This window comes from Mustelus asterias, chromosome 9 (genome assembly GCF_964213995.1).
Source record: "Mustelus asterias chromosome 9, sMusAst1.hap1.1, whole genome shotgun sequence".
In the NCBI taxonomy this organism is placed as follows: domain Eukaryota; kingdom Metazoa; phylum Chordata; class Chondrichthyes; order Carcharhiniformes; family Triakidae; genus Mustelus; species Mustelus asterias.
In genome coordinates this window covers 65959125-65981483 of record NC_135809.1, presented here as the reverse complement: position 1 = coordinate 65981483, position 22359 = coordinate 65959125, and the positions used below count along the sequence as shown (strand labels likewise).

General features: G+C 50.1%; 1 protein-coding gene across 9 annotated transcripts in view; it reads right to left on the bottom strand.

The window, feature by feature from the left end:
- Positions 1–22359, bottom strand: part of LOC144498728 (protein-methionine sulfoxide oxidase mical3a-like) — a 702250-nt gene that overhangs the window by 620344 nt on the left and 59547 nt on the right. For all 9 annotated transcript variants that reach the window (XR_013498748.1, XM_078220302.1, XM_078220301.1 and 6 more), the window contains exon 2: positions 14843–15189. Coding sequence is in view for 8 of the 9 variants with exons in the window: in XM_078220302.1 (XP_078076428.1) it covers positions 14843–15106 (264 nt within the window). In the remaining variant the exon portion in view is untranslated. The remainder of the gene's footprint in view (positions 1–14842; positions 15190–22359) is intronic.

The window sequence follows — 22359 nt, the reverse complement described above, 5'->3', positions numbered from 1 at the left end:
GAGGCTACCTCGCTGAATATGTTTAAAGCGCGGATGGATGGATTCCTGATCGGTAAGGGAATTAAGGGTTATGGGGATCAGGCGGGTAAGTGGTACTGATCCACGTCAGATCAGCCATGATCTTATTGAATGGCGGGGCAGGCTCGAGGGGCTAGATGGCCTACTCCTGCTCCTATTTCTTATGTTCTTATGTTCTTATGGACAGATTCCAGTGTGCAATCAGACTGGACAGATTCCAGTGTGCAATCAGACTGGACAGATTCCAAGTGCAATCAGACTGGACAGACTCCATTGTGCAATCAGACTGAGCAAATTCCAGTGTACAATCAGACTGAACAGGTTCCAGTGTACAATCAGACTGGACAGATTCCAGTGGATACACAGGCTGGACAGATTCCACTGTACATTCAGACTGAACAGATTCCAGTGTACAGTCAGGCTGGACAGAATCCAGTGTACAGTCAGTCCGGACAGATTCCAGTGTACAATCAGATTGGACAGATTTGAGCGAACAGACATGACAGATTCCAGTGTCCAGACTGGACAGATTATAGTGTACAGACTGGACAGATTATAGTGTACAGACTGGACAGATTATAGTGTACAGACTGGACATATTATAAGGTACAGACTGGACAGATTCCAGTGTACAATCGGACTGGACAGATTCCAGTGTACGATCGGACTGGACAGATTCCAGTGTACAATCAGACTGGTCAGATTCCAGTGTACAATCGGACTGGTTAGATTCCAGTGTACAATCGGACTGGACAGATTCCAGTGAACAGCCAGTTTGAACAGATTCCACTGGACAGTCAGTCTGGACAGATTCCAGTCTACAGACTGGACAGATTACACTTGGCTAACCGGACAGATTACACTGTACAATCGGACTCGACAGATTTCAGTTAGACCACACAGGTTCCAGTGTACAGTGAGTCCGGACAGATTCCAGTGTACAGTCAGACTGGACAGATTCCATTGTGCAATCAGACTGGACAGATTCCAGTGTGCAATCAGACTGGACAGACTCCATTGTGCAATCAGACTGGACAAATTCCAGTGTACAATCAGACTGGACAAATTCCAGTGGATAATCAGGCTGGACAGATTCCACTGTACATTCAGACTGGACAGATTCCAGTGTACAGTCAGACTGGACAGAATCCAGTGTACAGTCATACTGGACAGATTCCAGTGTACAGTCAGACAGGACAGATTCCAGTGTAGTATCAGGCTGGACTGATACCAGTGTACAATCAGAAAGGACAGATTCTAGTGTACAATCGGACTGGACAGATTCCAGTGTACAATCGGACTGGACCGATTCCAGTGTACAGACTGGACAGATTCCAGTGTATAGACCGGACAGATTACAGTGTACAATCGGACTGGACCGACTCCAGTGTACAGTCAGACCACACATGTTCCAGTGTACAGTCTGTCCGGACATATTCCAGTGTACAGTCAGTCTGGACAGATTCCAGTGTACCGTCAGTCTGGACAGATTCCAGTGTACAATCAGACTGGACAGATTCCAGTGTGCAATCAGGCTGGACAGATTCCAGTGTGCAATCAGGCTGGACAGATTCCAGTGTGCAATCAGGCTGGACAGATTCCAGTGTGCAATCAGGCTGGACAGATTCCAGTGTGCAATCAGACTGGACAGATTCCAGTGTGCAATCAGACTGGACAGATTCCAGTGTGCAATCAGACTGGACAGATTCCAGTGTGCAATCAGACTGGACAGATTCCAGTGTGCAATCAGACTGGACAGATTCCAGTGTGCAATCAGACTGGACAGATTCCAGTGTGCAATCAGACTGGACTGATTCCAGTCTACAATCAGACTGGACAGATCCCAGCATGCAATCAGACTGGACAGGTTCCAATGTACAAGCAGACTGGACAGATACTCGAGAAAAATCAGCCTGGACAGATTCCAGTGTGTAATCAGCCAGGACAGATTCCAGTGCACCATCCAGTTTTCCAATCAGCCTGGACAAATTCCAACATTCAATCAGACTAAACAGATTCCAGTGAACAATCAGACTAGACCGATTCCAGTATGCAATCCAATTGGCCAATCAGCTTGAACAGATTCCAGCATTCAATCAGACCAGACAGATTCCAGTGTACAATCTGACTGGACAGATTTCCTTGTACAATCGGACGAACAGACAGGACAGATTCGAGCGAACAGACAGGACAGATTCCAGTGCACAGACTGGAGAGATTCCAGTGCCCAGGCTGCAAAGATTATAGTGCGCAGACTCTACAGATTCCAGTGTACAATCGGACTGGACAGATTCCAGTGTACGATCGGACTGGACAGAATCCAGTGTACAATCGGACTGGACAGATTCCAGTGTACGATCGGACTGGACAGAATCCAGTGTACGATCGGACTGGTCAGATTCCAGTGTACAATCGGACTGGGCAGATTCCAGTGAACAGTCAGTTTGAACAGATTCCACTGGACAGTCAGTCTGGACAGATTCCAGTCTACAGACTGGACAGATTACACTATACTGACCGGACAAATTGCACTGTACAATCGGACTGGACAGATTCCATTGTCCAGTCAGACCACACAGGTTCCAGTGTACAGTCAGTCCGGACAGATTCCAGTGTACAGTCAGACTGGACAGATTCCAGTGTACAGTCAGACTGGACAGATTCCAGTGTGCAGTCAGACCGGACAAATTCTAGTATACAGTCAGACTGGCCAAATTCCAGTGTACAATCTCACTGGACAGATTCCAGTGTTCAATCAGACCGGACAATCAGCCAGGACAGATTTCAATTAACAATTAGACTGGACAGATCCCAACATACAGTCAGACCAGACACATTCCCGTGTACAGTCAGACCGGACAGATTTCAGTGTACAGTCAGACCGGACAGATTCCAGTGTGCAGTCAGACCGGACAGATTCCAGTGTACAGTCAAACCGAACAGATTCGAGTGTACAGTCAGACCGAACAGATTCCAGTGTACAGTCAGACCGAACAGATTCCAGTGAACAGTCAGACTGAACAGATTCCAGTGAACAGACGGACTGGACAAATTCCAGTGTACAGTCAGACCGGACAAATTCCACTGTACAGTCAGACCGAGCAGATTCCAGTGTACAGTCAGACCGAACAGATTCCAGTGCAGTCAGACCGGACAGATTCCAGTGAACAGTCGGACCAGACAGATACCAGTCAACAGTCCGACCGGACAGATTCCAGTGAACAGTCGGAACGGACAGATACCAGTGAACAGTCAGACCGGACAGCTTCCAGTGTACAATCAAACTGAACAGGTTTCAGTGTACAATCAGACTGGACACCTTCCAGTGTACCATCCGATTTCACAGCTTCCAATGTACAATCAGACTGGACAGATTCCAGTGTACAATCAGACAGGACAGATTCCAGCGTGCAGTCAGACCGGACAAATTCCAGTGTACAGTCAGACCGGACAAATTCCAGTGTACAGTCAGACCGGACAGATTCCAGTGAACAGTCAGACCGGACAGATTCCAGTGAACAGTCGGACCGGACAGATTCCAGTTAACAGTCGGACCGGACAGATTCCAGTGTACAGTCAGACCGGACAGATTCCAATGAACAGTCCGACCGGACAGATTCCAATGAACAGTTGGACTGGACAGATTCCAGTGAACAGTCAGACCGGACAGATTCCAGTGAACAGTCGGACCAGACAGATTCCAGTGTACAGTCAGACCGGACAGATTCCAGTGAACAGTCCGACCGGACAGATTCCAATGAACAGTTGGAGCGGACAGATACCAGTGAACAGTCAGACTGGACACCTTCCAGTGTACCATCCGATTTCACAGCTTCCAATGTACAATCAGACTGGACAGATTCCAGTGTACAATCAGACTGGACAGATTCCAGTGTACAATCAGACAGGACAGATTCCAGTGTGCAGTCGGACCGGACAAATTCCAGTGTACAGTCAGACCGGACAAATTCCAGTGTACAGTCAGACCGAGCAGATTCCAGTCTACAGTCAGACCGGACAGATTCCACTGAACAGTCGGACCGGACAGTTACCAGTGAACAGTCGGACCGGACAGCTTCCAGTGTACAATCAAACTGAACAGGTTCCAGTGTACAATCAGACTGGACACGTTCCAGTGTACCATCCGATTTCACAGCTTCCAATGTACAATCAGACTGGACAGATTCCAGTGTACAATCAGACTGGACAGATTCCAGTGTTCAATCAGACCGGACAATCAGCCTGGACAGATTTCAATTAACAATTAGACTGGACAGATCCCAACATACGGTCAGACCGGACAGATTCCAGTGTACAGTCAGACCAGACAGATTCCAGTGTACAGTCAGACCGGACAAATTCCAGTGTACAGTCAGACCAGACAGATTCCAGTGCAGTCAGACCGGACAGATTCCAGTGAACAGTCGGACCAGACAGATACCAGTCAACAGTCCGACCGGACAGATTCCAGTGAACAGTCGGAACGGACAGATACCAGTGAACAGTCAGACCGGACAGCTTCCAGTGTACAATCAAACTGAACAGGTTTCAGTGTACAATCAGACTGGACACCTTCCAGTGTACCATCCGATTTCACAGCTTCCAATGTACAATCAGACTGGACAGATTCCAGTGTACAATCAGACAGGACAGATTCCAGCGTGCAGTCAGACCGGACAAATTCCAGTGTACAGTCAGACCGGACAAATTCCAGTGTACCGTCAGACCGGACAGATTCCAGTGAACAGTCAGACCGGACAGATTCCAGTGAACAGTCGGACCGGACAGATTCCAGTGAACAGTCGGACCGGACAGATTCCAGTGAACAGTCGGACCGGACAGATTCCAGTGAACAGTCAGACCGGACAGATTCCAGTGAACAGTCCGACTGGACAGATTCCAATGAACAGTTGGACCGGACAGATTCCAGTGAACAGTCAGACCGGACAGATTCCAGTGTACAGTCAGACCAGACAGATTCCAGTGAACAGTCCGACCGGACAGATTCCAATGAACAGTTGGACCGGACAGATACCAGTGAACGGTCAGACTGGACACCTTCCAGTGTACCATCCGATTTCACAGCTTCCAATGTACAATCAGACTGGACAGATTCCAGTGTACAATCAGACTGGACAGATTCCAGTGTACAATCAGACAGGACAGATTCCAGTGTGCAGTCAGACCGGACAAATTCCAGTGTACAGTCAGACCGGACAGATTCCAGTGAACAGTCAGACCGAACAGATTCCAGTGAACAGTCGGACTGGACAAATTCCAGTGTACAGTCAGACCGGACAAATTCCACTGTACAGTCAGACCGAGCAGATTCCAGTGTACAGTCAGACCGAACAGATTCCAGTGCAGTCAGACCGGACAGATTCCACTGAACAGTCGGACCGGACAGTTACCAGTGAACTGTCGGACCGGACAGCTTCCAGTGTACAATCAAACTGAACAGGTTCCAGTGTACAATCAGACTGGACACCTTCCAGTGTACCATCCGATTTCACAGCTTCCAATGTACAATCAGACTGGACAGATTCCAGTGTACAATCAGACTGGACAGATTCTAGTATACAGTCAGACTGGCCAAATTCCAGTGTACAATCTCACTGGACAGATTCCAGTGTTCAATCAGACCGGACAATCAGCCTGGACAGATTTCAATTAACAATTAGACTGGACAGATCCCAACATACGGTCAGACCGGACAGATTCCAGTGTACAGTCAGACCAGACAGATTCCAGTGTACAGTCAGACCAGACAGATTCCAGTGTACAGTCAGACCAGACAGATTCCAGTGAACAGTCCGACCGGACAGATTCCAATGAACAGTTGGACCGGACAGATACCAGTGAACGGTCAGACTGGACACCTTCCAGTGTACCATCCGATTTCACAGCTTCCAATGTACAATCAGACTGGACAGATTCCAGTGTACAATCAGACTGGACAGATTCCAGTGTACAATCAGACAGGACAGATTCCAGTGTGCAGTCAGACCGGACAAATTCCAGTGTACAGTCAGACCGGACAGATTCCAGTGAACAGTCAGACCGAACAGATTCCAGTGAACAGTCGGACTGGACAAATTCCAGTGTACAGTCAGACCGGACAAATTCCACTGTACAGTCAGACCGAGCAGATTCCAGTGTACAGTCAGACCGAACAGATTCCAGTGCAGTCAGACCGGACAGATTCCACTGAACAGTCGGACCGGACAGTTACCAGTGAACTGTCGGACCGGACAGCTTCCAGTGTACAATCAGACTGGACAGATTCCAGTGTACAATCAGACTGGACAGATTCTAGTATACAGTCAGACTGGCCAAATTCCAGTGTACAATCTCACTGGACAGATTCCAGTGTTCAATCAGACCGGACAATCAGCCTGGACAGATTTCAATTAACAATTAGACTGGACAGATCCCAACATACGGTCAGACCGGACAGATTCCAGTGTACAGTCAGACCAGACAGATTCCAGTGTACAGTCAGACCGGACAAATTCCAGTGTACAGTCAGACCAGACAGATTCCAGTGCAGTCAAACTGGACAGATTCCAGTGAACAGTCGGACCAGACAGATACCAGTCAACAGTCCGACCGGACAGATTCCAGTGAACAGTCGGAACGGACAGATACCAGTGAACAGTCAGACCGGACAGCTTCCAGTGTACAATCAAACTGAACAGGTTTCAGTGTACAATCAGACTGGACACCTTCCAGTGTACCATCCGATTTCACAGCTTCCAATGTACAATCAGACTGGACAGATTCCAGTGTACAATCAGACCGGACAAATTCCAGTGTACAGTCAGACCGGACAAATTCCAGTGTACAGTCAGACCGGACAAATTCCAGTGTACAGTCAGACCGGACAGATTCCAGTGAACAGTCGGACCGGACAGATTCCAGTGAACAGTCGGACCGGACAGATTCCAGTGAACAGTTGGACCGGACAGATTCCAGCGTACAGTGAGACCGGACAGATTCCAGTGCAGTCAGACCTGACAGATTCCAGTGAACAGTTGGACCAGACAGATTCCAGTGAACAGTCCGACCGGACAGATTCCAGTGAACAGTCCGACCGGACAGATTCCAATGAACAGTGGGACCGGACAGATTCCAGTGTACAGTCAGACCGGACAGATTCCAGTGAACAGTCCGACCGGACAGATTCCAATGAACAGTGGGACCGGACAGATTCCAGTGAACAGTCAGACCGGACAGATTCCAGTGAACAGTCCGACTGGACAGATTCCAATGAACAGTTGGACCGGACAGATACCAGTGAACAGTCAGACTGGACACCTTTCAGTGTACCATCCGATTTCACAGCCTCCAATGTACAATCAGGCTGGACAGATTCCAGTGTACAATCAGACTGGACAGATTCCAGTGTACAATCAGACAGGACAGATTCCAGTGTGCAGTCAGACCGGACAAATTCCAGTGTACAGTCAGACCGGACAAATTCCAGTGTACAGTCAGACCGGAGAGATTCCAGTGAACAGTCGGACCGGACAGATTCCAGTGAACAGTTGGACCGGACAGATTCCAGTGTACAGTGAGACCGGACAGATTCCAATGAACAGTTGGACCGGACAGATACCAGTGAACAGTCAGACTGGACACCTTCCAGTGTACCATCCGATTTCACAGCTTCCAATGTACAATCAGACTGGACAGATTCCAGTGTACAATCAGACTGGACAGATTCCAGTGTACAATCAGACAGGACAGATTCCAGTGTGCAGTCAGACCGGACAAATTCCAGTGTACAGTCAGACTGGACAGATTCCAGTGTACAATCAGACCGGACAGATTTCAGTGTACAGTCAGACCGGACAGATTCCAGTGTACAGTCAGACCGGACAGATTCCAGTGAACAGTCCGACCGGACAGATTCCAATGAACAGTTGGACCGGACAGATACCAGTGAACAGTCAGACTGGACACCTTCCAGTGTACCATCCGATTTCACAGCTTCCAATGTACAATCAGACTGGACAGATTCCAGTGTACAATCAGACTGGACAGATTCCAGTGTACAATCAGACTGGACAGATTCCAGTGTGCAGTCAGACCGGACAAATTCCAGTGTACAGTCAGACCGGACAAATTCCAGTGTACAGTCAGACCGGACAGATTCCAGTGAACAGTCGGACCGGACAGATTCCAGTGAACAGTCGGACCGGACAGATTCCAGTGAACAGTTGGACCGGACAGATTCCAGTGTACAGTGAGACCGGACAGATTCCAGTGCAGTCAGACCTGACAGATTCCAGTGAACAGTTGGACCAGACAGATTCCAGTGAACAGTCCGACCGGACAGATTCCAGTAAACAGTCAGACCAGACAGATACCAGTGAACATTCAGACTGGACAGATTCCAGTGAACAGTCGGACCGGACAAATTCCGGTGTACAGTCAGACCGGACAAATTCCAGTATACAATCTGAATGGACAGATTCCAGTGTACAATCAGACCGGACAATCAGCCTCGAAAGATTTCAATGTATAATCAGACTGGACAGCTATCAATGTACAGTCAGACTGGATAGATTCCAGTGTACAGTCACACCGGACGGATTCCAGTGTACGGTCAGACCGGATGGATTCCAGTGTACGGTCAGGCCGGACGGATTCCAGTGTACAGTCAGACCGGACAAATTCCAGCGTGCAATCAGAACGGACAAATTCCAGTGTACAATCGGAATGGACAGATTCCTGTGTACAGTTAGCCCAGACAAATTCCAGTGTACAATCAGACTGGACAAATTCCAGTGTACAATCAGACCGGACAAATTCCGGTGTACAATTGGAATGGACAGGTTCCAGTGTTCAATCAGACTGGACAATCAGTCTGGACAGATTTCAATGTACAATCAGATTGAACAGATATCAATGTTCAGTCAGACCGGATAGATTCCAGTGTACAGTCAGAACAGATGGATTCCAGGGTGCAGTCAGACTGGACGGATTCCAGTGTACAGTCAGACTGGACGGATTCCAGTGTACAGTCAGACTGGACGGAATCCAGTGTACAGACTGGACGGATTCCAGTGTACAGTCAGACAGAACGGATTCCAGTGTACGGTCAGACCAGACAGAATCCAGTGTACGGTCAGGCTGGATGGATTCCAGTCTACAGTCAGACCGGACAAATTCCAGTGTACAGTCAGACTGGACAAATTCCAGTGTACAATCAGACCAGACAAATTCCAGTGTATAATTGGAATGGACAGGTTCCAGTGTTCAATCAGACTGGACAATCAGTCTGGACAGATTTCAATGTACAATCAGATTGAACAGATATCAATGTACAGTCAGACCGGATAGATTCCAGTGTACAGTCAGACCAGATGGATTCCAGTGTACAGTCAGACTGGTCGGATACCAGTGTACAGTCAGACTGGACGGATTCCAGTGTACAGTCAGACAGAACGGATTCCAGTGTACGGTCAGACCAGACAGAATCCAGTGTACGGTCAGGCTGGATGGATTCCAGTCTACAGTCAGACCGGACAAATTCCAGTGTACAGTCAGACTGGACAAATTCCAGTGTACAATCAGACCAGACAAATTCCAGTGTATAATTGGAATGGACAGGTTCCAGTGTTCAATCAGACTGGACAATCAGTCTGGACAGATTTCAATGTACAATCAGATTGAACAGATATCAATGTACAGTCAGACCGGATAGATTCCAGTGTACAGTCAGACCAGATGGATTCCAGTGTACAGTCAGACTGGTCGGATACCAGTGTACAGTCAGACTGGACGGATTCCAGTGTACAGTCAGACAGAACGGATTCCAGTGTACGGTCAGACCAGACAGAATCCAGTGTACGGTCAGGCCGGATGGATTCCAGTCTACAGTCAGACCAGACAAATTCCAGTGTACAGTCAGACTGGACAGATTCCAGTGTACAGTCAGGGCGGACAGATTCCAGTGAACAGTCAACTGGACCGATTCCAGTGGACAGTCGAACCGGACAGATTCCAGTGAACAGTCGGACCAGACAAATTCCAGTGTACAGTCAGACTGGACAGATTTCAGTGTACAATCTGAATGGACAGATTCCAGTGTTCAATCAGGCCAGATATTCAGCCTTGACAGATATCAATGTACAGTCAGACCAGATAGATTCCAGTGTACAGTCAGACCGGACAGATTCCAGTGTACAGTCAGACTGGACAGATTCCAGTGTACAGTCAGACCGGACAGCTTCCAGTGTACAGTCAGACCAGACAGCTTCCAGTGTACAATCAAACTGGACAGCTTCCAGTGTACAATCAAACTGGACAGCTTCCAGTGTACAATCAGACTGGACAGCTTCCAGTGTACAATCGGAATGGACAGATTCCTGTGTACAGTTAGCCCAGACAAATTCCAGTGTACAATCAGACTGGACAAATTCCAGTGTACAATCAGACCGGACAAATTCCGGTGTACAATTGGAATGGACAGGTTCCAGTGTTCAATCAGACTGGACAATCAGTCTGGACAGATTTCAATGTACAATCAGATTGAACAGATATCAATGTTCAGTCAGACCGGATAGATTCCAGTGTACAGTCAGAACAGATGGATTCCAGGGTGCAGTCAGACTGGACGGATTCCAGTGTACAGTCAGACTGGACGGATTCCAGTGTACAGTCAGACTGGACGGAATCCAGTGTACAGACTGGACGGATTCCAGTGTACAGTCAGACAGAACGGATTCCAGTGTACGGTCAGACCAGACAGAATCCAGTGTACGGTCAGGCTGGATGGATTCCAGTCTACAGTCAGACCGGACAAATTCCAGTGTACAGTCAGACTGGACAAATTCCAGTGTACAATCAGACCAGACAAATTCCAGTGTATAATTGGAATGGACAGGTTCCAGTGTTCAATCAGACTGGACAATCAGTCTGGACAGATTTCAATGTACAATCAGATTGAACAGATATCAATGTACAGTCAGACCGGATAGATTCCAGTGTACAGTCAGACCAGATGGATTCCAGTGTACAGTCAGACTGGTCGGATACCAGTGTACAGTCAGACTGGACGGATTCCAGTGTACAGTCAGACAGAACGGATTCCAGTGTACGGTCAGACCAGACAGAATCCAGTGTACGGTCAGGCCGGATGGATTCCAGTCTACAGTCAGACCAGACAAATTCCAGTGTACAGTCAGACTGGACAGATTCCAGTGTACAGTCAGGGCGGACAGATTCCAGTGAACAGTCAACTGGACCGATTCCAGTGGACAGTCGAACCGGACAGATTCCAGTGAACAGTCGGACCAGACAAATTCCAGTGTACAGTCAGACTGGACAGATTTCAGTGTACAATCTGAATGGACAGATTCCAGTGTTCAATCAGGCCAGATATTCAGCCTTGACAGATATCAATGTACAGTCAGACCAGATAGATTCCAGTGTACAGTCAGACCGGACAGATTCCAGTGTACAGTCAGACTGGACAGATTCCAGTGTACAGTCAGACCGGACAGCTTCCAGTGTACAGTCAGACCAGACAGCTTCCAGTGTACAATCAAACTGGACAGCTTCCAGTGTACAATCAAACTGGACAGCTTCCAGTGTACAATCAGACTGGACAGCTTCCAGTGTACAGATTGGACAGCTTCCAGTGTACAGATTGGACAGCTTCCAGTGTACAATCAGACTGGACAGATTCCAGTGTACAATCAGACTGGACAGATTCCAGTGTGCAGTCAGACCGGGCAAATTACAGTTTACAGTCAGACCAGACAAATTACAGTCAGAACGGAGAGATTCTGGTGTACAGTCAGACTGGAGAGATTCCGGTGTACAGTCAGACTGGAGAGATTCCGGTGTAGAGTCAGACTGGAGAGATTCCGGTGTAGAGTCAGACTGGAGAGATTCCGGTGTAGAGTCAGACTGGAGAGATTCCAGTGCACAGTCAGACTGGACAGATTCCCGTGAACAGTTGAACCGGACGGATTCCAGTGAACAGTCGGACTGGACAAATTCCAGTGTACAGTCAGACCGGACAAATTCCAGTGTACAGAAAGACCAGACAAATGTCCAGTATGATTGAACACTGGAAATCAGCCTCGAAAGATTTCAATGTACGATCAGACTGGACAGGTATCAATGTACAGTCAGGCCGGATAGATTCCAGTGTAGAGTCAGACCAGACGGATTCCAGTGTACAATCAGACCAGACGGATTCCAGTGAACAGTCGGACCAGACAATTTCTAGTGGACAGTCAGACTGGACAAATTTCAGTGTACAATCTGAATGGACAGATTCCAGTGTTCAATCAGGCCAGACAATCAACCTTGGCAGATATCAATGTACAGTCAGACCAGATAGATTCCAGTGTTCAGTCAGACCAGACGGATTCCAGTGTACAGTCAGACCAGACCGATCCCAGTGTACAGTCAGACCGGACAGATTCCAGTGTACAGTCAGACTGGACAGATTCCAGTGTACAGTCAGACCGGACAGATTCCAGTGTACAGTCAGACCGGACAGCTTCCAGTGTACAGACTGGACAGCTTCCAGTGTACCATTGGATTTGACAGCTTCCAATGTACAATCAGACTGGACAGATTCCAATGTACAATCAGACTGGACAGATTCCAGTGTGCAGTCAGACTGGACAAATTCCAGTTTACAGTCAGACCAGACAAATTCCAGTGTACAGTCAGACCAGACAAATTCCAGTGTACAGTCAGACCAGACAAATTCCATTGTACAGTCAGACTGGAGAGATTCTTGTGTACAGCCAGCCTGGACAGATTCCAGTGCACAGTCAGACTGGACAGATTCCCGTGAACAGTCAGACTGGACAGATTCCAGTGAACAGTCAGACCGGACAAATTCCAGTGTACAGTCAGACCGGACAAATTCCAGTGTACAGTCAGACCGGACAAATTCCAGTGTACAGTCTGACCGGACAATTTCCAGTGTACAGTCTGACCGGACAAATTCCAGGGTACAGAAAGACCAGACAAATTCCAGTGTACAGAAAGACCAGACAAATTCCAGTGTTCAATCAGACCGGACAATCAGCCTTGAAAGATTTCAATGTACTATCAGACTGGACAGGTATCAATGTACAGTCAGACTGGATAGATTCCAGTGTACAGTCAGACCAGACGGATTCCAGTGTACAATCAGACTGGACGGATTCCAGTGTACAGTCAGACTGGACGGATTCCAGTGTACAGTCAGACTGGACGGATTGCAGCCTTCATTCAGACTAGACAGATTCCAGTGTACAATCAGACTGGACACATTCCAGTGTACAATCAAACTGGACAGATTCCAGTGTAGAAGCAAACTGGACAGATTCCAGTGTACAAGCAAACTGGACAGATTCCAGTGTACAAGCAAACTGGACAGATTCCAGTGTACAAGCAAACTGGACAGATTCCAGTGTACAAGCAAACTGGACAGATTCCAGTGTACAAGCAAACTGGACAGATTCCAGTGTAGAAGCAGACTGGACAGATTCCAGTGTACAATCAGACTGGACAGATTCCAGTGTACAGATGGACAGATTCCAGAGCAAAATCAGACTAGACAGATTCCAGAGTAAAATCAGACTGGACACATTCCAGTGCACAACCAGGGTGGATAATGTGCAACAGGTTGATTGAGTTCAATAGGAAATGCAAAACAAACTCGATAAGCACTGCACATGGTTCCCATAGCGCCAGGGACCCGGGTTCGATTCCCAGCTTGGCCAATGTCTGTGTGGAGTTTGCCCGTTTTCCCCATGTCTGCATGGGTTTCTTCCGGGTTCTTCAGTTTCCTCCCATACTCTGAAAGACATGCTAGTTAGCTGCATTGGCCATACTAAATTCTCCCTCAGTGTACCCGCACAGGTGCCCGATTGTGGCAACTAGGGGATTTTCACAGCAACATAACTGCAGTGTTAATGTATGCCTACTTGTGACACTCATAAATAAATTTATAAAAACACAACTGTTTACCTCAAAAAATATGATCCTGTTGGGTTGAGACCCTTTGGTATCCCACACAGTCTAATCCACTCTCCCCCTCACTTCCCACCTTTAATATTCCACCCAGTCTAATCCCACTCCCCCTTCCAATCCCTGCACCCTTTAATATCCTATCCAGTCAAATCCCACTCTCCCCCTTTATTTTCACGCCATTTAACATCCCACCCAGTCTAATCCCAGTCTGCCCATCACTGCCCGCTCTTTCAATATCCCACCCAATCTAATCCCACTCTTCCCCTCATTCTCCACACCCTTTAACATCCCACCCAGTCTAATCCCACTCTGCCCCTCACACCTTGCTCCCTTTAATAACCTACCCAGTCTAATCCCACTCTCCCACCCAATTTAATTGGTACCCTTTAATTTAGGCACCCTTAATAGCTCAGCCAGTCTAATTTCCCTCTTCCCTCACACCCTGCAGCCTTTAATATCTAATCCAGTAAAATCCCCCTCTCCCTAATTACCCACACCCTTTAATAACCCATCTAGTCGAATCCCACTCTCCCCTCACTCACTGCGCCCATTCATATCCTACCCAGTCTATTCCCATTTTCCCGTCTTGCACACTTTCTCTGGGTTCTGATGGAAGGAATTTGGGTACCAGTGAAGTAATCCTAACCAGAGTTGTTTCTCAAATGTAAAAGGGCTCAAATGTTTTAGGGCTCAATTTACGTGTTAGCAAGAAGCTTGATCAAGCAAGCCTGGCCTTTAAATTGACAGTGTCAATTGTCCTTGTGGGGCCAAGTGTCCTTGTGTCCTGTATTTTTCTAAGGCCCTAGGTTTGGAGGGTGTGAGGATGTTTTACCTTTGTATTGGCACAGGCTGTATTCTTCTTGTAGTCCTTATGACTTCCACGTTTGTCCAATTTTGAAAAGAGTGCTTTTGCTTTCCAGTAATTGAGTTTGGATTTAAGTTTGGGGTAAAAGTTGGGAAAGTTGATTTTGCAGATGCCCAGAATCTCACACAGCTCCTGAAAACCTTTGAATGTGCCTTTGCATGTTGTTGCCTGGATGAAGTTATCAAACAGCAAGTGGGATTTCTCAATGTTCGATTTCTCTCTATCTCCCATGGTGGATAGCTGCTGTCCCCCAAAATGCAAGGCTGGATAATTTATTTGTCCTTCTTCAGCTGACAGTCTCGTTCATTGTGACCCTTCAGGAAGAAAGATTAGAAGCAGGATTAACATGGATCAGTTGCTGCTGAACATCAGTCTCCTCAAACAGTCTAGTGGCAACTCTCTGACAATGGTCTTTTCAACATCAGACTCACAATAAACAGCTCTATACCTGGGAGAAAGGGGCTCTCTCACTCTCTGACCAGAATTTTTCAGCTGTTCTTATGGATGGGATTTTGCAGTCCCCCTGACAGTAGATTTCCTAGCAGCAGGATGTGCATAGGACAGGAAACTCCACCCACAGCAGCAGGACCAGAAGATACCTGTCACCAGCAAATGGCAGGAAGCCTTTGCCACCAGGAAATACACCACGGATGACAGGAAAAATGCCACCCATAGATTGTAATGTTAATCCAGCACATTCACGCAATAATACAGCCATTGACTGGCACACTGATCTTCACTTTAACATCCAACTTGGCAAGGTTCAAACACAAGGGTTCTAAACATGTGCTTCACATCAGAAAAAGATGTGGCACCTTAATAACATTTATAGAGCGCTTTTAACACATCCCCAGGTGATTCACAGGAGCATTACAACACAAAGTCTAACACCAAGCTTTGTAAGGAAATACAAGATGTAAAGTTGGTCACACAGCTAGGTTTTAAGGAGTGAATGGAAGACGGTACATGAGGTAGAGAGGGGGAGAGGTTTAGGAAGGGAATTCCAGAGCCTGGGACCCAGGCAACCAAAGACAGAGAGTAAAATCAGGGATAGAACCATAGCTTCCCTACAGTGCAGAAAGGGGCCATCCAGCCCATCGAGACTGCACTGATTCTCCGAAAGAGCATTCCACCCAGGCTCATCCCTCCGCCCTATCCCCGTAACCCTGTGCATTTACCATGGCTAATGCATCTAACCTACACACCTTGGGACACTAAGGGGCAATCCTTAGAATGGCCTATCCACCTAATCCGCACATCTTTGGAGTGTGGGAGGAAACCAGAGAACCCACAGGAAATCCATATAGGGACAGGGAGAACGTGCAAACTCCACACAAGACAGTCACCCAAGGCCAAAATTGAACCAAGGTTCCTGGCGCTGTGAGGTAGCTGCGCTAATGAAAGACCAGAGTTACAATGTGCAGAGATCTTGGAGGGTTGTGTGGTTGGAGAGGATTACAGCAATAGGAAATGGTGAGACCATGGAGGGATTTGAAAACAAAGATGGGGGTTAATGAAGATCAGCAAGCACAAGAATGATGGATAATGGAGGCCTGGTGTGAGTTAGGATACGGGGTAGGAGAGTTTTGGAATGACCTCAGGTGTACAGATGGGAAGAAGGTTTTCCTCATGTGCCCTCTAATCCTTCTACCAATCACATTCAATCTGTGCCGCCTAGTAATTCACCCCTCAGCTAGGGGAAAACAGATAATTCCTGTCTACCCTGTCTCGGCCCTTCATCATTTTGTACACCTCAATTAGGTCACCAATCAAACCTCATGCTGTACATGTTCAGGGAATGTTTGATGGGGACAGTGAAGAGGGAACTTTTCTCTATCTAAATTGAGCCACAATGTGGAGATGCCAGCGTTGGACTGGGGTAAACACAGTAAGAAGTCTCACAACACCAGGTTAAAGTCCAACAGGTTTATTTGGTAGCACTAGCCACTAGCTTTGGGAGCGCTGCCCCTTCATCAGGTGAGTGGGAGTTCTGTTCACAAACAGGGCATATAAAGACACAAACTCAATTTACAAAATAATGATTGGAATGCGAGTCTTTACAGGTAATCAAGTCTTAAAGGTACAGACAATGAGAGTGGAGAGAGGGTTAAGCACAGATTAAAGAGATGTGTATTGTCTCCAGCCAGGACAGTTAGTGAGATTTTGCAAGCCCAGGCAAGTCGTGGGGATTACAGATAGTGTGACATGAACCCAAGATCCCGGTTGAGGCCATGCTCATGTGTGTGGAACTTGGCTCAGCAACTCTTTGCTCAGCAACTCTGCGTTGTTGTGTGTTATGAAGGCCGCCTTGGAGAACGCTTACTCGAAGATCAGAGGCCGAATGCCCGTGACCGCTGAAGTGTTCCCCAACAGGAAGAGAACATCTTTCCTGGTGATTGTCGAGCGGTGTTCATTCATCTGTTGTCGTAGCGTCTGCATGGTCTCCCCAATGTACCATGCCTCGGAACATCCTTTCCTGCAGCGTATCAGGTAGACAACGTTGGCTGAGTTGCAAGTGGATGTACCGTGTACCTGGTGGATGGTGTTCTCACGTGAGATGATGGCATCCGTGTCGATGATCCGGCACGTCTTGCAGAGGTTGCTGTGGCAGGGTTGTGTGGTCTCGTGGTCACTGTTCTCCTGAAGGCTGGGTAGTTTGCTGCGGACAATGGTCTGTTTGAGGTTGTGCAGTTGTTTGAAGGCAAGAAGTGGGGGTGTGGGGATGGCCTTGGCAAGATTTTCGTCTTCATCAATGACATGTTGAAAATTGAGCTGCAACTATGTTGGGAGTGTGTGATGCAGAGAGCAAGGCCACAGAAATTCTGTTCTTGTATTTTCATGATGTGGAAATGCCGGCATTGGACTTGCCCCCCCCTCCACGCGCTTGTCCCCCTACCACCCCCCCCCCCCCCACGCGCTTGTCCCCCCCCCTTTCCGCTCCATCTGACAAAGGAGCAGCACTCCAAAAGCGAGTGGCGTTTGCTACCAAATAAACCTGTTGGACTTTAACCTGGTGTTGTTAGACTCCTTGTATTTTCAGCCAGATTCTCATCAAGTGCAAACTGCTGAATCTGTGTGTTGTGTGTCAGGCTGAGATTGGGGAGAGCGGCAGGGACTGGGTAATGTGAGAGCTGAAATGTTGCAGCAGCTGCTGTATCCAGCTCAACAAGAGAGCCAGCACCTTCAGCGGCGGGGGAGAGAGAGTCAGCACCTTCAGGGGAGGGGGGACAGAGGCAGCACCTTCAGGGGAGGGGGGACAGAGGCAGCACCTTCAGGGGAAGGGGAGAGAAGCACCACCTTCAGGGGAGGGGGGAAAGAGAGTCAGCACCTTCAGCGGAGGGGGAGAGAGAGGCACCACCTTCAGGGGAGGGGGGAAAGAGAGTCAGCACCTTCAGGGGAGGGGGAGAGAGAGTCAGCACTTTCAGGGGAGGGAGAGAGAGAGTCAGCACTTTCAGGGGAGGGAGAGAGAGAGTCAATACCTTCAGGGGAGGGGGAGAGAGAGTCAGCACCTTCAGGGGAGGGGGAAGAGAGTCAGCACCGTCAGGGGAGGGGGAGAGAGAAGCAGAACCTCAGTTGAGTGGGAGTGAGAATCAGCACCTTCAAGGGAGGGGGAGGAATATGAAAAATCGAGGGGGTGTATAGTTGGGGTACAGGTTGGGTTGTGGGAGGGGTTGGGGTTTAGGATGGGAGAGAAGCCAGGATTAAGGTGGGGGAGGGACCAGGGATTAAGTTAGGGGAGAGTTGATGTTTAGGGTGGTGGGGGTTAGGGTTATGGTAAGGGAGGGGCCGGGGTTGAGGTGAGGGGGACCGGGGTTAAGGTGGGGAAGTCTGGGGTTGATGGTGGGAGAGGGGCCAGTGTTGAAGGTAGGGAAGGGGCTGGGTTGAAGTTGGGCGGGTTGAAGTTGGACGGGTTGAAGTTGGGGGAGGGGCCGCGGCGAAGGCGGGGGAGGGGCCGCGGCGAAGGCGGGGGAGGGGCCGCGGCGAAGGCGGGGGAGGGGCCGCGGCGAAGGCGGGGGAGGGGCCGCGGCGAAGGCGGGGGAGGGGCCGCGGCGAAGGCGGGGGAGGGGCCGCGGCGAAGGCGGGGGAGGGGCCGCGGCGAAGGCGGGGGAGGGGCCGCGGCGAAGGCGGGGGAGGGGCCGCGGCGAAGGCGGGGGAGGGGCCGCGGCGAAGGCGGGGGAGGGGCCGCGGCGAAGGCGGGGGAGGGGCCGCGGCGAAGGCGGGGGAGGGGCCGCGGCGAAGGCGGGGGAGGGGCCGCGGCGAAGGCGGGGGAGGGGCCGCGGCGAAGGCGGGGGAGGGGCCGCGGCGAAGGCGGGGGAGGGGCCGCGGCGAAGGCGGGGGAGGGGCCGCGGCGAAGGCGGGGGAGGGGCCGCGGCGAAGGCGGGGGAGGGGCCGCGGCGAAGGCGGGGGAGGGGCCGCGGCGAAGGCGGGGGAGGGGCCGCGGCGAAGGCGGGGGAGGGGCCGCGGCGAAGGCGGGGGAGGGGCCGCGGCGAAGGCTGGGGAGGGGCCGCGGCGAAGGCGGGGGAGGGGCCGCGGCGAAGGCGGGGGAGGGGCCGCGGCGAAGGCGGGGGAGGGGCCGCGGCGAAGGCGGGGGAGGGGCCGCGGCGAAGGCGGGGGAGGGGCCGCGGCGAAGGCGGGGGAGGGGCCGCGGCGAAGGCGGGGGAGGGGCCGCGGCGAAGGCGGGGGAGGGGCCGCGGCGAAGGCGGGGGAGGGGCCGCGGCGAAGGCGGGGGAGGGGCCGCGGCGAAGGCGGGGGAGGGGCCGCGGCGAAGGCGGGGGAGGGGCCGCGGCGAAGGCGGGGGAGGGGCCGCGGCGAAGGCGGGGGAGGGGCCGCGGCGAAGGCGGGGGAGGGGCCGCGGCGAAGGCGGGGGAGGGGCCGCGGCGAAGGCGGGGTAGGGGCCGCGGCGAAGGCGGGGGAGGGGCCGCGGCGAAGGCGGGGGAGGGGCCGCGGCGAAGGCGGGGGAGGGGCCGCGGCGAAGGCGGGGGAGGGGCCGCGGCGAAGGCGGGGGCCGGGGCGAAGGCGGGGGCGTGGCCGGGTTGACGGTTGGGGCGGGGCCGGGCTGAAGGTGGGGGCGGGGCCACGCTGAAGGTGGGGGCGGGGCCAGGCTGAAGGTGGGGGGCGGGGCCAGGTTGAAGGTGGGGGGCGGGGCCGGGTTGAAGGTGGGGGGCGGGGCCGGGTTGAAGGTGGGGGGCGGGGCCGGGTTGAGGGTGGGGGGCGGGGCCGGGTTGAGGGTGGGGGGCGGGGCCGGGTTGAAGGTGGGGAGCGGTGCTGGGTTGAAGGTGGGGGTGTGGGGCCAGGCTGAAGGTGGGGGGCGGGGCCAGGTTGAAGGTGGGGGGCGGGGCTGGGTTGAAGGTGGGGGGCGGGGCTGGGTTGAAGGTGGGGGGCGAGGCCAGGCTGAAGGGGGGGGCTGGGGCCGGGTTGAAGTGGGAGATGGGCTGGAATTAAGTTGGGTAGAGTTGTTGTTTCGGGTGGGATGGGGTTGGGGTTTCGGGTGGACCAGTGGAGAAGCTAGTGAAGATGCAGCTGCCATATGGAATCCTCTTCTGGCTAATCACTTCTCCTTGACAAACAGTGATTTGTCCTTTTCTTTTGTATCAACTTACTGAACCCAGTTCACTGCTCATGTGACTTTGCAGAGAATAAACACAGATGGGGTGACTGCTTTGCCCAATGCCTCTATCATCTGACATGATAGTTTGCCTTTCCCTCCATTTCTACCCTCACCTCTCAGTCCTCGCTCTGCTCCCATATTTAAATACAGCTGCATGAACTCGAGGAACAGTGTCATAGTGATTGATTTTGCATTTTCCTGCCTTCCAGTCTCTACACTGTACACTTCAGCAATTTCAGACAGTAATCTCACTTCATATTCCATCAGACAATGCATTCTGGTAAAATTTCCACCATTTTCATCATTTCATGGTCCACCTTTAGCTTTTTTTATGGGATGTGGGCCTCACTGGCTGGCCGGTATTTGTTGTCCATCCCTAATTGCCCTGGTACAGAGTGGCTTGCTTGGCAGTTTCAGGGTGAGCAGTTAAGTGTCAAACACATTGCTGTGGATCTGGAGTCACATGTAAGCATGGCAGATTAACACCCTTGTTCACAACTTTCGGCCAGTTAGCTTGGGAAAATGTTTGAGTCCATTATAAACAATGTCACAGCAGAGCACTGAGAAATGCATAATATAATCAAGCAGAGTCAGCATGACTTCATGAAGGGGAAATCATGCCTGACGAATTTATTAGAATCCTTTGAGGTGGTAACATGCGAGATAGATAAAGGAGAACGAGGAAAGTCATAGAGGTTTACAGCATGGCTCTTCGGCCCAACTTGTCCATGCTGCCCAGTTTTTACCATTAAGCTAGTCCCAATTGCCCGCGTTTGACCCATATCCCTCTACACCAATATTACCCATGTAACTGTCTAAATGCTTTTTAACAGACAAAATTGTACCCGCCTCTACGACTACGTCTGGCAACTCGTTCCAGACACACATAACCCCAAAAAGCTGCCCCTCTGGACCCTTTTGTATCGCTCCCCTCTGACCTTAAACCTACGCCCTCCAGTTTTAGACTTCCCTACCATTGGGAAAAGATGTTGACTATCCATCTTAACTATGCCCCTCATTAATTATAGACCTCTATAAGGTCACCCCTAAATCTCCTGCACTCAAGGAAAAAAGTTCCAGTCTATCCAACCTCTCCTTATAACTCAAACCACCAAGTCCCTGTAGCATCCCAGTAAATCTTTTCTGCACTCTTTCTAGTTTAATAATATCCTTTCTATAATAGGGTGACCAGAACTGTACACATTGTGGCCTTACCAATGTCTTGCACAACTTCAACAAGACGTCCCAACTCGTGTATTCAGTGTTCTGACCAATCTGTAATATTGGTAATGATAATAATAATAATATAATCTAATATGTAGATGTAATATACTTGGATTTCCAAAAAGCATTTGATAAGGCTACTAGGATAGTATATTAGCATGGCTAGAAAGTAGGCTAACTAATTGAAGACAGGGAGTTAGGACAGGCGTGATATTTACAGTCTGGCAACCTGTAACTAGTGGAGTGCCACAGAGATCAGTGCTGGGGTCACAATTATTTACAATATATACTGATGACTTAGATGAGGGAAGTGAATGTACTATTGCCAAGTTTGCGGACGACATAAAAATTGGTGGGAAGACAATTGGTGAGGATGGCACAGAGAGTCTACAGAGGGATATAGACAGGTTAGGTGAGTGGACAATAATATGTCGGAAATTATGTCGGAAAATGTGAAGTTATGCACTTTAGTAGGAGGAATAAAGGAGCTGATTATTATTTAAATAGAGGAAGACTGCAGAAAGTGCAGCACAGAGGGATTTGGGGGTCGTAGAGTCAGATACAGTACAGAAAAGGCCCTTCAGCCCATCGAGTCTGCACCGACAATAACTGATGATGTGGTCTACTTGATGTCTGTGTCGATATGCGTGAT